Raw genomic sequence first — 13,859 nt, 5'->3', positions numbered from 1 at the left:
ATGTTGGGAAGGTGAGCATCACAGGATGCCAGTTGGTTAGAACAAAATGTTCTTGCACTGAGCGAGGGAATGAGCAGGAGCCAGAAGTCCATTCACTACTTCAGTGAATTTCCATTTAAATACATGTACATAAGCCAATACTTCTATTTGTATGAAATAATGTATGTACAGATGTACACACCTATACTTATACCTCTATCCATAGCTTTGCTTCCTAGATCGTTCCTCTGTTTCCTTTCAGGGTAAATTTTTTTTAATAAAAGATTTTAGTCTTTATCCTTAATAATAGGAAGCCATTGACAGATTTTAGCGAGGGAGCCACATAATCGGTTATACTTTCTGAACACTGGTAGGTAGAACTGCTTCTGGGAAGATATACTTTTCCCTGTTTCTCTTGCCAAATGTGACAGAAAACTATGGCTATTATATTGTTTCCAAGGGCTACCATAATAAATTACCATAAGCCAAGTGATTTGGATACTCTGGAAACGCTTTGCTTCTCAGTTTTGGAGGCTAGTAATCTGAATTCAGGTGTCAACCAGGGTTCTATTCTCTCTCAACCCAAAGAAATACACATCAAGACTTATCATAGTCAAATGAATTGCTGGAAACTAAAGACAGAAAAAAATTGAAGAAGGGTCACCTTATTTTTTTTTGAGAAACAATTTGGATGACCGTGGGTTTCTCCTGGAAACTTGAGGGCAGGAGGAAGTGGCAAAATATTTTCAAGTGTTGGACGGGAAAAAAGATCAATATAGAATTTGATGCCGAGTGAAAAAATCCTTCAAGAATAAAGGGTAGCAATGATATATCAGTTAAAGGGGTAAGTTCAAAATGCTGTAGAAAACTATAATACCTTAATAAGAGAAGCACAAATAACCCAATTTTAAAAATGGGCATGGGGGAGGGAGAGGAAAAAAGAGGAGCTGATACCAAGGGCTCCAGTAGAAAGAAAATATTTTGAACATGATGGGAACATATGTACAAATGTGCTTGATACAATTGATGTTTGGATTGTTATAAGAGTTGTCAGAGCCCCTGTGTTAGGCAGGGTTCCCTAGAGAAACAAAACCAGGACATCTATGGTTTTATATAGATACACAGCTAATTAGTCCACATAGCATTACAGGGGGTTCAGTTCAACTCACTTCGTGGAACAGTTAATATACTGAAAGTCCACATGGGCTGCTGGGTCCAAGGTCAAGGAAGCAGACAGCAGAGTCCTCTCAGGCAAGGCAAGCAGAGTCTGCCCACAAGCAGCAAACAGCAGGGCAGGTCACCAACAGTCAGTATCTCAGGAGCTTCAAAAAGAATAAAAGGGAAATCATGCCATTCTCAGATAAAGGAAAACTCAGAAAATCTGCTGCCAGCTTACCTAAGACCCCCCCACCAAAAAAAAAAAAAAAAAAAAGCTAACGGAAGTTCTCTTAACTGCAAGGAAATGATAAATAAGGAACTTTGGAACATCCAGGAGGAAGAAACAGCATGGTAAATAAAAATATAAGTGAATACAATCGTTTTTCTTTTACCTCTTGAGCTTTCTAAATTAGACCAGCTGAAGCAAAATTCAACGCACTGTCTGATGGGGTTCTAAATATATAGAGAGGAAGTATTTGCATCACTTCTATTATTAAATTGGGGATGGTGAAGGGATACACAGGGTAGTAAGGTTTCTATATGTCACTCAAACGGTAGACAGTTGTAAGTTAAGCATAAGTTATAAGTTAAAGCAACCAATGAAAAAAGTTATACCAATAATAATAATAAATACTCTTATTTATATTATATATTATTATATATCTATATTATAAATAATAAAAGCACTACAAACTAGCCTGAGACCAGATGAACTGAATAGGACTGAGCTATGCTACTGACTATCGACTGAAGACAATAGAAGGCCCTGGGTAGAATGGGAGAAAATTGTAGAACAAAACTCAAATTTCTTAAAGACAAAAACCAAACTAACAAAAAACACACAGATTTACTGGACCAAGAGACTCGAGGAACTCTCAAGACTATCGCCATAAGATATTTTTTTTCTCATCGAATGATTTTTATTTTCCACCAAAACTTGGACAAAATTGATGAAATAGTACGAGTATTTACATCCCACCATGCTTTTTTCTTTGCCCAAATAGCAAGCACACTAAAGGAAAAACATATATTTGAGATTGAGTGTTTTTTTTACATTATTAAAAGACCATTTTGGGGGCTCTTACAGATCTTATAACAATCCGTATATCAATTGTATCAAGCATATTTGTACATATGTTGCTATCATTATTTTCTAAACTTTAAAAAAAATCATTTTATTGGGAGCTCGTACAACTCTTATCACAATCCATCCATCCATCCATTGTGTCAAGCACATTTGTACATATGTTGCCATCATCGTTCTCAAAACATTTTCTTTCTACTTGAGCCATTGGCATCAGCTTTTTTCCCTATGTCCCCAACCTGCCTCATAAACCCTTGATAAATTATAAATTATTATTATCTTCATATCTTACGCCGACTGCTGTCTACTTTCCCTCATGGTTTCTGTTTTTTGTCCCCTTGGGTGGAGGTGGGGGTTTTGTGTCCATCATTGAAATTGGTTCCCCCTCCCCGCCCCCTACTTTCCCCTTACCTTCCTGGTACCGCTACTCTCATTGTTGGGCCTGAGGGATTTAGCTAGCCTGGATTCCCTGTTTCCAGCTCTTATCTGTACCAGTGTACATCCTGTGGTCTAGCCATATTTGTAAGGTAGAATTGGGATCATGATAGTAGAGGGGGGGTGAAGAGAAGCATTAAAGAACTAGAGAAAAGTTGTATGTTTTATTGATGCTATACTGTACCCTGACAGGCTGTTCTCCTCCCCTGGACCCTTCTGTAAGGGGATGTGCAGTTGCCTACAGATGGGTTTTGGCGGGTCTTCACTCCGCACTCTCCTTAATTCACAATGATATGATTTTTTGTTCTTTGATGCCTGATACCTGATCCTATCAACACCTCATGATTGCACAGGCTGGTGTGCTTCTTCCATGTGGGCTTTGTTGCTTCTCAGCTAGATGGCTGCTTGTTTATCTTCAAGCCTTTAAGAGCCCCGATACTATCTTTTGATAGTCAGGCACCATTAGCTTTCTTCACTACATTTGCTTGTGCATGGTGGCATTCTTTAAAAAAAATTTTTTTTTAATTTTTATTTTATTTATTTAGTTATTTTTGCATGGTGCTATTCTTAGGACACTGAAAGGAAACATCAATTAAGCCAGTGGAAGACGCCATTATCACCTCACCCAAAAAAAGCTTGTCAAGTGAAATCAAAGATCGAGGAGATGCTCATTTAATTTCTTGATGTGAGGAGATAGTGCATTTGGAGTTCATTCCACCAGGTGAGACTGTTAATCAAGACTCTGCTTGGAGGTTCTAAAGAGATTGCACAATAGGGTGTGACAAAAAAGGCCTGCTTTGTGGCAGATGGGGGACTGGTTTTCCCGGCATGACAATGCACCTGCTCAAACAGCAATCTCAGTGAGCCTGTTTTGGGCAAAAAACAATGCCTCTCTTGCCCGAGGCCCCTTACTCACTTGACCTTGCTCCATGTGACTTCTTTTTGTTTCTGGGAATAAAAAGGAACATGAAAGGAAGGACAGAGATTTGATGACACAGCAGAGATAAAGAAACAAAGGAGGGTGCTGTCAGCCATCCAAACAGAGGAGTTTGGAAAAATGTTACCAAGAATGGAATCGCAGTTTTGACAAATGTATTAAGTGTAATGGAGTGTGCTTTGAAGGTGATAGGTTGTTTTGTTAAAAAAAAATTTTAAATACAGAAGAAGCACAGTAGCCTGTGTGATCATGCGGTGTCAGGTAGCAAGACCCAGAACAAAAAATCATATCGATGTGAATGTGGAGCGCGGAGTGGAGACCCAAAGCCCATCTATAGACAATTAGACATCCCCTTACAGAAGGGTCACAAGGAAGAGACCAGCCAGTCAGGGTGCAGTACAGCACCAATAAAACATACAACTTTTCTCTAGTTCTTTAATGCTTCTTCCTCCCACACTATCTTGACCCCAATTCTACCTTACAAATCTGGCTAGACCAGAGCATGCACAGGGGTACAGATAAGAGCTGGAAACAAAGGAAATCCAGGGCAGATAAACCCCTTAGGACCAATAATGAGGGTATTGATACCAGGTGGATTAGGGGAAGGTGAGGGAACAAGAGGGGCATTGATCACAATGATCTACATATAACCCCCTCCCAGTGGAATGGACAACAGAAAAGTGGGTGAAGAGAGACATTGGTGAGTATAAGACATGAAAAAAAAAATTAAGAAATTATCAAGTGTTCGTGAGGGAGGGAGAGTCGGGGGGAGGGGGTGGGATGGGGAGCAGAGCTGATACCAAGGGCTCCAGTAGAAAGAAAATGTTTTGAAAATGATGATGGCAACATATGTACAAAGGTGCTCGACACAATAGATGGATGGATGGAGTGTGATAAGAGCTATACGAACCCCCAATAAAGTGTTTTTTCTTCTAAAAGTTTCAATGGCATGTCTTTCTGACATCATTTATCCTTATTCAAATTTATTTGATAAAATTTTTTAAATACATAGCTTTGAGTGGGGGTGGGGATTCTGGGTTTGCATACCCCCTTGTATTTACCCCCACCCCGCCACCACACTCCCAGTAACCAACCTAGCTTCAGAGGTATCCCGCATTTGAGTTCAGAGCAAATAAGCTCAGGCGCTGACTAGCCTTGTCTCTGACTCCTGAGCACCTCTGCTTATCACCAAGTTGGGGTCCAGCTACGGGATCACAGGATCTTTTGAGATCTTCTCATATTTCGCTCACCACCCGCAGGATCCTTTCTCCTCTGTTTGGGGCCCAACGGGTAGGGGCACCATCTGTTCTTCCCTCGCCGGGACAACTGGAAAAGCCTTTCAGTGTCAGGAGGGGCAAGGGCTCCGGGAAGCGTTGTTCCCCAGGGCCCACGGACCTGAAACCCGAATCTGCCCGTGGCTGGAGTGGCTTCCGTGGGAAGAAGGTGGGCCACAGCCACTTCCCAGGTAGACCCGGGATAAACCACAGAGGCATAAGTCACACAGGGCGGGCTCTCGGTCCACCTGATCCAGGATAGCTGGACCTGGGTGTCCTCCCAACCCCACGTGTGGCCGCAGCACGGCTCCACCCCTGCCTCTTGCCAGCGGGAGATCCTGGCACCTTTACTTTCAGGTTCGGCAGCACCTTTACCGATAAAGCTGGACAGTCGAACGCCCGTCATTCTCGGCTGAGTGTTAAATATACTACCGTGGCTTTCCAGAAGGTTCTTGGTGCGGGGCGGCCCGTTGATGTCCCGGGTGATGGCCATCACCTGCCAGCCCTGCCCACGCGGACCTGCCAGCCTTGCCCTGCGTGACCGCCTGGTCGAACTGCCACAACGGGACGGATTTGGGGACCAGGCCCGAGCTTGCCATTTCTCCGGTAGCTGCCGGCACCTCTCAGCACCAACACCAGCCCCTGAAAGGGTGACGACGTGCTTTGTTTTTGTCAGAATGTTCCCGAAATCGGCCATGTTTGAACTCGGACGAGCCATGGTTGGGAAAACGTGGGCCTGTGTGGCGGCCTCCGACTCCAGTCTGCAATACAGCTGCGAAGTCTTCTGGGGATAATCTGGAGAGGGTGCATCAGGGTCTTTTGGGGGTGCTGATTCTTGAAAGGGACCGCAGACAGGAGACAGGACCCCCCAGGTACCTTCTGAGTTTGGAATTGAAGTTAGTCTCAGTGGTCATCTTTCAAGCAAATAATAAATTGGCTTATAAAATAAATAACCTCACCCACGAGTACCGTGCTCCCCTAAATAATCATCTGTTTGGGCAACGTTTGCCCAAGGACAAGAAGAAGGAAAGGAGGAACAGGGAAGCTAGATGAAAAGAAGCAGAAAAAATAAAATGAAAATGATGACAATGCGGCCACGTGGTAAACAATGCGACTAATCTCATGGAGCAATATGTATAAAAATTGTTAACTGGGAACTTGCTGTGTAAACTTTCACCTAAAACACAGCAGAATGTTATTTTAAAAACTATAGAAAAATCAAAATAGGTCACTAAAGAATGTTCAAATAACCCTAGAAAGAAGGGGAAAAAGAAAAGCTAGAAACAATAACCAGAGAGGACAAATTAAAAAAATAAATAAAATGAGATTTAGGCCTTAACATATCAATCATCACACTAAATAGAAAGTTTAAATAGCCCAGTTAAAAGGGAATAGCGAATAAGCAAATGTGAAGAAAGCTGATGGTGCCCTGCTATCAAGAGATATAGCGTCTGGGGTCTTAAAGGCTTGAAGGTAATCAAGCGGCCATCTAGTTCAGAAGTAACAAAGCCCACATGGAACAACATATCAGCCTGTGTGATCACGAGGTGTCGAAGGGATCAGGTATAAGGCATCATCAGAACAAAAAAGCTTACCATAGTGAATGATGGGGGTAGTGCTGAGTGGAGACCCAAAGCCCATTTGTAGACCACTGGAGAGGGGTCTCAGGGAGGAGACGAGCCAGTCAGTTTGTGATGTAGCAATGATGAAACATACAACTTTCCTCTAGTTCCTAAATGCTTCCTCTCCGCCCCCACTATCATGATCCGAATTCTACCTTGCAAGTCTGGCTGGACCAGAGGATGTACACTGGTATAGATAAGTACTGGAAACACAGGGAATCCAGGGCAGATGATCCCTACAGGACCAGTGGTGTGAGTGGTGATACTGGGAGGGTAGAGGGAGAGTGGGTTGGAAAGAGGGAACCGATTATAAGGAACTATATGTGACCCCCTTCCTGGGGGACGGACAACAGAAAAGTGGGTGAAGGGAGACATTGGACAGGGAAAGATATGACAAAATAATAATTAATAAATTATCAAGGACTCATGAGGGAGGTGGGAGCGGGGAGGGAGGGGAAAAATGAGGACCTAATGCCGGGGGCTTAAGTGAAGAGGAAATGTTTTGAGAATGATGAGGGCAATGAATGTACAAATGTGCTTTACACAATTGATGTATGTATGGATTGTGTTAAGAATTGTATGAGCCCCTAATAAAATGATTTAAAAAATAAAAAAATAAAAGGGAATAGCAAAGTGAATTACAAAACATGACCCAACTCTAGGCTGTCCACAAGAGTCTTGCTTCAAATCTTATGATCTAGGCAGGTGGCAAGTAAAATGCTGGGAAAAGATATTATGCAAATATTAATCAATGGAAAACATTAGTATCAGATAATGTAGACTCCAGAGCAAAGAATATTGCCAGAGACGGGGACAGCATATAATGCTAAAGTAATCAATTCACTAAGAAGACATCAAACAACAGAGCTGCAAAATATGTAAAATCAAAACCAATCAACATAAAAGTAGAAATAGACAAAACCACAATTATAGTGGAGACTGCCACACCTCTTGCTTAACAATTTATAACAGGATTAGACAATCAGCAAGCAGATAGCCCAGAACTCATTAACACCATTGACCCGAAGGAGCTAATTGACATTTGTAGAACACTCCATCCAACAACAGAATGGACATTCTTTTTTTTTTTTTTTAACATTTTATTAGGGGCTCATACAACTGTTATCGCAATCCATACACACATCAATTGTGTAAAGTGCATTTGTACATCGTTTCTCAAAACATTTTCTCTCCACTTAAACCCCCGACATTAGGTCCTCATTTTTCCCCTCCCTCCCCGCGCCCCCCTCCCTCATGAGCCCTTGATAGTTTATAAATGGGTATTTTGTCATATCTTGCTGGACATTCTTTTTTAAGTGTCCTGGACAATATATCAAGATAGGTCATACCCTGAATAAACAAATCTCATAAAACGCATCTCAGATGAACTGAAACCACACAGGGTGAAGTCTCCAGCCACAGCAGAATTGAACTAGAAATCAACAATAGAAACATAACAGGAAATTCTCCGAACACTTGGAATCTAAACAACACACTTTTCAATCACCCTCTGGTCAAAGATGAAGTCTCAAGAGAAATAAAACAAAAGCACATCGAAGTGAGTGAAAACGAAAATACAGCATATCAAATTTGAGGGAAATTGCTGAAACAAGACTGAGATAAAAAAATTATTTTAGTCTCCAATCGGTAATATCATTTACCACCCTCAAGATCTGAAAAAGAGAAGAAATAAAATAAACTCAAAGCAAGGAGAAGATAGGCACCCTGGTAGTGTAGTGGACTACAAATTGGACTGCTAACAGTAAAGTCAGTAGTTCAAACCCACCAACTGCTCTGAGGGAGAAAAATGAGGCTTCCTGCGCCAATTAAATTTTACAGCCTTGGAAACCCAAAGGGGTGATTCTATTCTGTTTTCTAGGGTCACTGTGATTCAGAAGTGACTCGGTGACAGTTTAATTTGTTTTTGTTTTCAGGTGAAGGGAAGACAAGATGAGAAGTAAAAATGTAGGGGAACCGATTACAAGGATCCACATATAACCTTCTCCCTGGGGGACAGACAACAGAAAAGTGGGTGAAGGGAGACGTTGGACAGTGTAAGATATGACAAAATAAAAATTTATGAATTAGTAAGGGTTCATGAGGGAGGGAGTAGTGGGGAGGGAGGGGGAAAATGAGGAGCTGATACTAAGGGCTCAAGTGGAAAGCAAATGTTTTGAGATTGATGATGGCAACAGGTGTACAAATGTGCTTGACACCATGGATGTATGTATGGATTGTAATAAGAATTGTACGAGCCCCAATAAAATGATTTTTTTAAAAAAGTAGAAATGTGTGCAACTGAAACAAAAACAATCAAGGCAGTCAATGAAACGAGCTGGCTCTTTGAAGGAGTCGACATTGACAAACTTCCAGCGCGACTGAGAGCAAAGGAAATACAAACGACACATCAGGGATGAAATGGAATAATGCCACCGTCCCTGCAGACATCCCCACGATCATAAAGAATATACAGAACACTCTGCATATAAAGGACTGCTTTGTCCCAAAGAGAAACCACTCCACTCTCCAAGGTGCCCTGGTTGCCTAGTGGGTTACGTGTTGGGCTGCCAACCACAAAGTCAGCAGTTCAAACCCACTAGGGACTATGAGGGGGGAAAGATGAGTCTTGCTGCTCCCATAAAGATTGACAGCCTCAGAAACCCACAAGGGCAGTTCTATTGCCCCGTGGGATTGGGATGGCAGTGAGATTTTTTCACAACTATGAAAGGAACCCTGTAGCACACAGTGTGTAAGTGCTCAGCGCTCTGCAGAAGAAGGGTGTGGGAGTCTGCTTGGGAATGCTATGGGGGCAATTCTGCTGAGAGTCCATTTTACTAGGGTTATTAAGGAAGGCGGAATTAACTCCACAGCACCAGATATAGCCCCGAAGGCTATTGAATTCATAATTTAAAAACTCCCCAGGCCCAGATGAAGAATTCTATCACATGGTAAAGGAGAATTAACACCAATGCTACATCATCTTTTTCAGATAAATACTTGTAGAACGTAATTTTCTCATTCATTTTCCCCTAGTTACAATGCCAGATCCTCATGAATATAGATGCAAACATTAAGACAATCGTAGCAAGTAGAATTCAGCAATGGACGAGAAGAATCATACAACACAACCAACTGCAGCTTTATCCCAGGTAAGCAAGGCTGGTTCAATACCTGAAAATGAATCAACATAATTCACAATATTAACAGATTCAAGAAGAAAAATTAGATGGGTTTATCAGTAGCTGCAGAGAAAAACATTTGACACAATTCAATCCACGCTCATGATTAACAAACAAACTCAGAATCTGTGATGAGAGGGAGTTTCCTCTACTTGATAAGAACATGTGCAGCTGCTATTATATTTAACGGTGAAATAGCGAATGCTTTCTCTGTAGGATTGGAGACAAGGCCAGGCTGTCTCCTGCTCATCAGTACAGGGCCAGGTTTTGTTGCCAGTGTAGTAAGGCAGGAAAAGACACAAAGATTAAAAAAGAATAAAGAACACGGTCCCACTTTTAGGTAACATAATTGTTTATACAGAAAATCTCAAGGAACCTATTTTCTTAAAACCTCCTAGAATCATTGAGGTCAATAAGACTGCAGGATACAAGATGAACTTATCAAAATAAATTGTAGTTTTATATACTACCAATGAATCTGTAAGGAGCCCTGGTGGTTTTGCAGGTAACCGCCGGGCTGCTAACCACAAGGTCAGCGTTTAGAAAGCACCAGTCATCACTCCATGGGAGAAGGACACACTTTTCTTCTCCTGTAAAGCGTTGCAGTCTTGGCAATCCACAGGGACAGTTCTATCCCTCCCTCTGGAGTCACTGAGAGTCGGAATGAACTCGATGGCAGTGAGAAAGAATACGTGGGCACTGAAAATCTGAAGATTAGCATACCCTTTACACTCACACATGCAAAAGTACTTAGGTGAAAAGCTCGTAAGCTCATTGTATGCTGAAAAGTATACAGTGCTGATGAAAGAATAAAATTTTAATCTAAGTAGAGATGTACATGTATTGAGAGAAAACCACACGATGTCCATACACGGAGGGAAATGTCAGGTCTCCCTGTCCTGTTTATCAAGTGGTGCTGCAACAAAAACACCACGAGTGGGGGACTTTAACTATGCAGGTATAACACACTTCGTATGAACTCCCCAAAAGAACTGCTTGCCTAGAATCTCTAAATTCACTGCCACTGAGTTCATTCCAACTCACAGCGACCTTATGAAGCAGAGCAAAGCACTAGCACCCTCCAAGAAGGGCAGAGCTACTCCTGTGGTACTCCCCCCTGGAGGTTTCTGAGGCTGTAGATCTTCATGGAAGCAGTGCCTCATTTTTCTCCCTCAGATGGGCCGGTGGGTTTGAACCACTGACTTTGTGGGTTAGCAGCCCAACGCATCACCCAATGTGACACCAGAGCTCCTTAGATTATATAAAGTACTCGTGAAAATCAGCAGTCAAAAGCCAAATGACTCCATTAAGAAATGGGCAAACGATCTAAGGAGTTATTGAAATCAGAGAGGAGAAGCATGGCCAACGAGCATGAGAAAGGTGTTAACGATCATTAGCCACAAGTGGAATTCAGATGAACACTACCAACTATCCTTCACGCAGTACTTCTCAAAATGGCTGAAGTGAAAATAAAAATCGCACCAACACCAAATCCCAGCAAGGGTGCGGGGAAACTGGACCATTCATACACTGCAGGTGGGGAGGGACACGGATACGGCCCCACCCCAGCAAAGCCGGGCAGTTTCTCTAGAGTAAATATGCAGCTACGGTCCAGCCCGGCAGCTGTACTGCTGGGCATTTATCCGACAGGGAGAATATTTCCATTCAGATAAAACCCTGTTGTTGTTTTTAGGCACGTAGATTCCAGCTCATAGCTACCCCATGTCACAGAGGAAAATTACCCTAAAGGGTGTGGCTAGCAGCCACAAGCATGCTAACTATTTGCATCACCAAGCTCCCCTCCCGTAGTTCACCTCAACTGAGTTTTAACTGCAGGTAGACATCTCCCTGTGGCCTAGAGTCACACATCTGAGCGGCCTCTCTGCCAGCTGTACATTTGTAGAGAATACCAAACCACGTTAAAATAGATACACACACATATATACATATTTTATTTATTTATATTTTACTTCGACACACATATATAGATATGTATCTATATACATGTATACATATATACATACACACAAACATGAGTTCTATGTTGACCCATGGTGGCTATTTGACTCTTCTGCCCTGTTAAAACCCTAGCTCACTCTGGCCAAGGGTACATACAGGCAATTGTCTTTTGTTTTCCCTTGCTTTCTTTTATTTTTAAAATTACTTTATTGGGAGCTCTTACACATGTAACAACAGTCCATAGTTCAATCAAGAATTATTATACATTTGGTACCATATCCATTTTAAAACATTTCCTCTTGAATTCCTTGATATCAGCTCCCCTACCCCCAGGAGCCATTATTTCCCCCCATATTTTATACCATCCAATATATCCAGTCCCATGTAATCCTGTTGCTCTCATACACTCATCAATGCTCTCAGCTTCCCCCACCCCACCTCTTTCCATACTTTCATGGAACCATTACTCCTGTTACTGTTTCTGAAGGGTTATAAATCTTGGCTTTCATGTATTGACTGATCTTAATTATACAAATGAACATATGTAAGTCTAACATGATTAATGAGGTAAAACAAATAGATACCACAATAGCAAGGGGAGGAAATATTAAAGAACTAGAGGAGAGTTATGTTTTTCATCAGTGCTCTAGCGCACCCTGGATTTATCATCCCTTTCATGTGGCCCATGGGCAGTTGTCTTTAAAACAATGCTAAGAATATCACCATATTCTCTCAATTCTAGAAACAATCGTTTTAAATGAAGATGATTAGGTCATTCTAAGTGCTTACATGTACACCCAGGGGGAAAGCCAGCCCCTTCATATTGGTTCCCACTCACGCACGATGACCCTAAAAGATGGAGTAGAATTAACCCCTGGGGTTCCCAAGGTTACAGTCTTTGTGAATGAACCACTGACCTGCTTATGATAATATGTTGAAAATATTTATGAAGAGTTTAAGAGTTTTTCTAGAACAGAATCTGGACATACAGTGATGTCACCCCTTTGAAAATTCCAAAGTCAAAAGGAAATACATTTGTTTCTGCAGTGAAGTGAAATTTCTGATAATGGCTTGTCCATCCATGTCTTTGTAACGCCCACTAAACAATTAGGTGGGACCATGTACAAAGGACGTGTGACACACGAACGGAGGGATTGGTTTCCGTTGCCACTCCCCCATGTCCAAGATTTCAGGAACAGGAACAGAGAGAGAATCTCAGGCCCGTCAGCGAAGAACCACCACCAGCAGACACATGAAGATCGCTGCCTAAAGAGGTGGAGGCTGAGACCAGAGGCCCCAGTGGCCGGAGCACAGAATCCGTGGGACAGAGCAAAGTAGCCACACTGAGACAGAGCAGACGGGCTGCATCCCTGAGACCTGACATCATGAGGTGCAGCAGCAAGTGGTCTTCCTGGCCCACTGAGGCAGAAGCCTGAGAAGCTGAGGACCAGAGACTTGGCTACTGGCTAAGGAGAGGCATTGCTGTGGCCCAAAGACTTCGTTAACTGATCCAGATTTGTGGTAATCTGTTGACACATCCCGAATAATGCCCCCTAATGGTGAGTCCTACCTGTGCCTGGCCATTGCAGTGAGCCCAGCAGAAAAGTAGTGCTGTGGGAGGCCCGATAGATTCTAGGTATAACCTATAGCTAAAGGTGGTGGGTGGAGGCATGTCTGACCTCTCTTTTGTGGCAATTGACCTCAAAATAGAGTGGAGATGGATTTTCCTTCTAGCTAGAGGTCAGCTATGGCCTCCCAAACCATTTTGTCACTTTCCATTGGGTGATGTGTATCCCAGACCCTATCTGTTCACACATAAGCAGCAACTGAAGTCCCTCAGAAAAAGTCTCAAGTTTTATATCAGGCTATCAGGAAGTGTCTTGATTGTCCACAAATGATTTAGATAAATATGGTCAAATTGGTTGCCAAGGGCCTGAATCAGAGCTAAGATTCCAAAGAATTCCAGAATGAACAGACAGACCCGAGAAGGAACTCAATTGAGCACTGATTATTTTAGGATTATTCAGTTTGACCTTTTGAAGAAGCCCTGGTGGCACAGCGGGTTAAGTACTTGGCTGCTCACTAAAAGATTGGCAGCTTGAACTCCCCAGTTGCTCCCACCGGAGAACAACGAGGCCATCTGTTCTTGTAAAGACTTACAGCCCCGTGGAGGGAGGGTGGGGTGGAAAGGGGGAACCGATTACAAGGATCTACATATAACCTCCTCCCTGG

The 13,859-nt window shown here is 42.5% G+C and overlaps 1 protein-coding gene across 1 annotated transcript; it reads right to left on the bottom strand.

The window, feature by feature from the left end:
* Nucleotides 1-4,805: 4,805 nt before the first annotated feature.
* LOC101653118 (NAD-dependent protein deacylase sirtuin-5, mitochondrial-like) lies at nucleotides 4,806-5,585 on the bottom strand. Its single transcript, XM_013004042.1, has one exon. The coding sequence runs from the start codon at nucleotides 5,583-5,585 to the stop codon at nucleotides 4,806-4,808; it is 780 nt and encodes a 259-aa protein (XP_012859496.1).
* Between the last annotated feature and the right edge of the window lie 8,274 nt (nucleotides 5,586-13,859).

This window comes from Echinops telfairi, unplaced genomic scaffold, assembly GCF_000313985.2.
Source record: "Echinops telfairi isolate 266 unplaced genomic scaffold, ASM31398v2 ScPeMD7_2;HRSCAF=8, whole genome shotgun sequence".
Lineage (NCBI taxonomy): Eukaryota > Metazoa > Chordata > Mammalia > Afrosoricida > Tenrecidae > Echinops > Echinops telfairi.
The sequence above is the reverse complement of the archived record's forward strand: the minus strand, read 5'-3'. Positions and strand labels throughout refer to the sequence as shown.

Bases quoted from the DNA above. Each gene is read 5' to 3' on its own strand.
- LOC101653118 (XM_013004042.1), bottom strand. From the start codon at position 5,585: ATGGCTCGTCCGAGTTCAAACATGGCCGATTTCGGGAACATTCTGACA.